The sequence below is a fragment of the Octodon degus genome, unplaced genomic scaffold (assembly GCF_000260255.1).
Source record: "Octodon degus isolate 3935 unplaced genomic scaffold, OctDeg1.0 scaffold00045, whole genome shotgun sequence".
Classification (NCBI taxonomy): Eukaryota; Metazoa; Chordata; class Mammalia; order Rodentia; family Octodontidae; genus Octodon; species Octodon degus.
The window spans coordinates 11,519,237-11,521,629 of NW_004524621.1; the positions used below are offsets into that span (position 1 = coordinate 11,519,237).

At 45.3% G+C, this 2,393-nt stretch overlaps 1 protein-coding gene across 1 annotated transcript in view; it reads left to right on the forward strand.

Annotated features, from left to right (window-relative positions):
- Positions 1 to 1,585, forward strand: part of Vcp (valosin containing protein) — a 19,901-nt gene extending 18,316 nt beyond the window's left edge. Inside the window, exons 16-17 of the mRNA XM_004631884.3 lie at positions 600 to 754; positions 937 to 1,585. Coding sequence (XP_004631941.1) covers positions 600 to 754; positions 937 to 1,042 — 261 coding nt within the window. The 3' untranslated portion in view covers positions 1,043 to 1,585. The remainder of the gene's footprint in view (positions 1 to 599; positions 755 to 936) is intronic.
- The last annotated feature ends 808 nt before the right edge of the window (positions 1,586 to 2,393 follow it).

Sequence of the window (2,393 nt, forward strand, 5' to 3'; positions counted from 1 at the left end):
GCGGGAGAGTTGTGAGGTTCGAACTCCAGCAACCTGAGGCTGAGAGCTTTGTGGAAGCAGCCACTTAAAGGCCTGAGCTAGGGCCATGCCGCCCCAATGCGCTTTTTGACCAGTACATACAAATTTTATAACTACAACAGACTCTATGTGGAAGTTTCTCTGGCCACTAACATCTTTTCCTAAGCCCTTCATTACCACTGTGGTTTCTCTTCCTACACTTTGTCTTTTTGGAATGTGTCTTGCTTGTTAGATGTAGGGCCTCACTGTGTAGTTCAGGTTGGCCTCGTAGTTCAGCTTATCCTATAGCCTGGGCTGGCCTCGAACTCATAGCAACCCTTAGTCTCCCAAGTGCTGGGATTATATGTACCACCACAGTCGGTGTGATTGCCATATTTTTAAGATACTAATTTCCAGAAGTTTGGCCTATTGATTGAGATTGGATTGGAGGGACAGGAAATGGGGGGTGAGGAGTCTATAGTTAGAGTCCAGGCTGAACTCAGCACTCTGCGCTTGCCAAGCAAGAGCTTATTCTACTGAGGTATCTCCCTGACCCAAGCTGAGTCTTAACAACACTAGTGGTCTGTTTCCTAACTTTGTAGGAGGTAGAAGAAGATGATCCAGTGCCAGAGATTCGCAGAGATCACTTTGAAGAAGCCATGCGCTTTGCCCGCCGTTCTGTCAGTGACAATGACATTCGAAAATATGAAATGTTTGCTCAGACACTTCAGCAGAGTCGAGGCTTTGGCAGCTTCAGGTAACTTGTTTGGAGGTATTGGGCATTTCCTAAATTGCCTTGAGGGGGACCTGCACATAAATGGGAGAAGGAGTTAGTCCTAAGGGGAGACTAGAGGATCATTTAGAAAATTTCACATGATCCCTATCCTAATATTGTTTTTGTTTTTTTCCCTTTCTGTTTTGCTCTGCTCTTACATACAGATTCCCTTCAGGAAATCAGGGTGGAGCTGGCCCCAGTCAGGGCAGTGGAGGTGGCACAGGTGGCAGCGTGTACACAGAAGACAATGATGATGACCTGTATGGCTAAAGTGTTGTGACCATTGTGCAGCAAGCTGGCCTGGCTGGACCTTGTTCCTGGGGTGAGGGCGCTTGCCCTCAAGGGACCAGGGGTGCGTCCACAGCCTGCTCCATTCCTCAGCTATCAGTCAGACTCTGGACGGGGATTTTTGTTGCAAAAAAATACAAAAGCGATAAAATAAAAATAATTTTCATTTGGGAGGCAGAGAGTGAATTACCAGCAGGGAACTGGGCCTTGGCCTTGGGCCTGTGCCATTTTGTTGTAGTTTGGGCCAGTGCAGGAACCCTGTGTGGGGTGTGAACCAAGGCACCACCCCTACCCCTTGCAGTAAAGCATCTGCACTTCACTCCATGCTGCCTGAGCCCTCTCTTCTCCTAGCCAACCTGGGTAGGTGGGTGAGGGGCCACAGTTGCTGAGTGTTATATATAGAGAGTAGGTTGATTTTATTTTACATGCTTTGGAGTTATTGTTGGAGAACTAATCACAAGCAGTTTCTAAACCAAAAAAAAATGACATGTTGTAAAAGGACAATAAATATTGGGTCAAAATGGATCTTGAAGCTGGCCCCTATGCCTGCTTTTTCTGGGAAGGGCCTTGGGCTATCCTTCACTGTGGAGGCACAATTATTCCAAATGTAAAATCCTGGAAGTAAGATTGCACTCTGTCCCACTACTGGTTAACAATGGTAGATAACTCATGTCTGGCATTACTGGATAGGACTGCAGTGAAGGAGCAGCCTACTGGAGTTACTTATGTGGATAATGTGACATTCCTTCACTTGTATTTGTGGAGAGTACTCTTACCCTGACCAAGGATGAGGTTGGGGTACCCTTTAAAACATCTTAAGGTTATGAAAAGTTAATCTTTTTTGCAGGTTCTTTTTCTTTTTGCCCCTTTTTGTTGTGTTAAATCCCAAACATTTTATCTCCTGGGTAAGAATCAACTACACTTTTGTTCAACTGTATATCTTTTTGTTTCTTTTTTTGTTTTTTAGGGTAGTGGTGTCTTGTGCTTGCCATGGAGGCACTGTGCTACTAAGCTATAATAATCCTTGAACCTTTTTCTTTTTAATGTTTGAGGCAAGTTCTTGTTAGGTAGTCCAGGCTGGCCTTGAACTATCAGTCTTTCTGCCTCAGCCTCCCATTGCTGCAACTGTAGGTGCGTGTCACTGCACCTAGCACCCAGTTTGGTTTTCTCTTAATTTTCAGTGCTACGATTGTATCCCCTGTGGTCTTAGACATGCTAGGCAAACAGTCTACCACTGAGCTACGTCCCCAGTCCTTTTTTTTTGAGACTAGGTCAAGCTAAGTTCCTCAGACTGGCCTTGCTCTTTCTATCTGTCCCATGTTTCTTAGTAGCT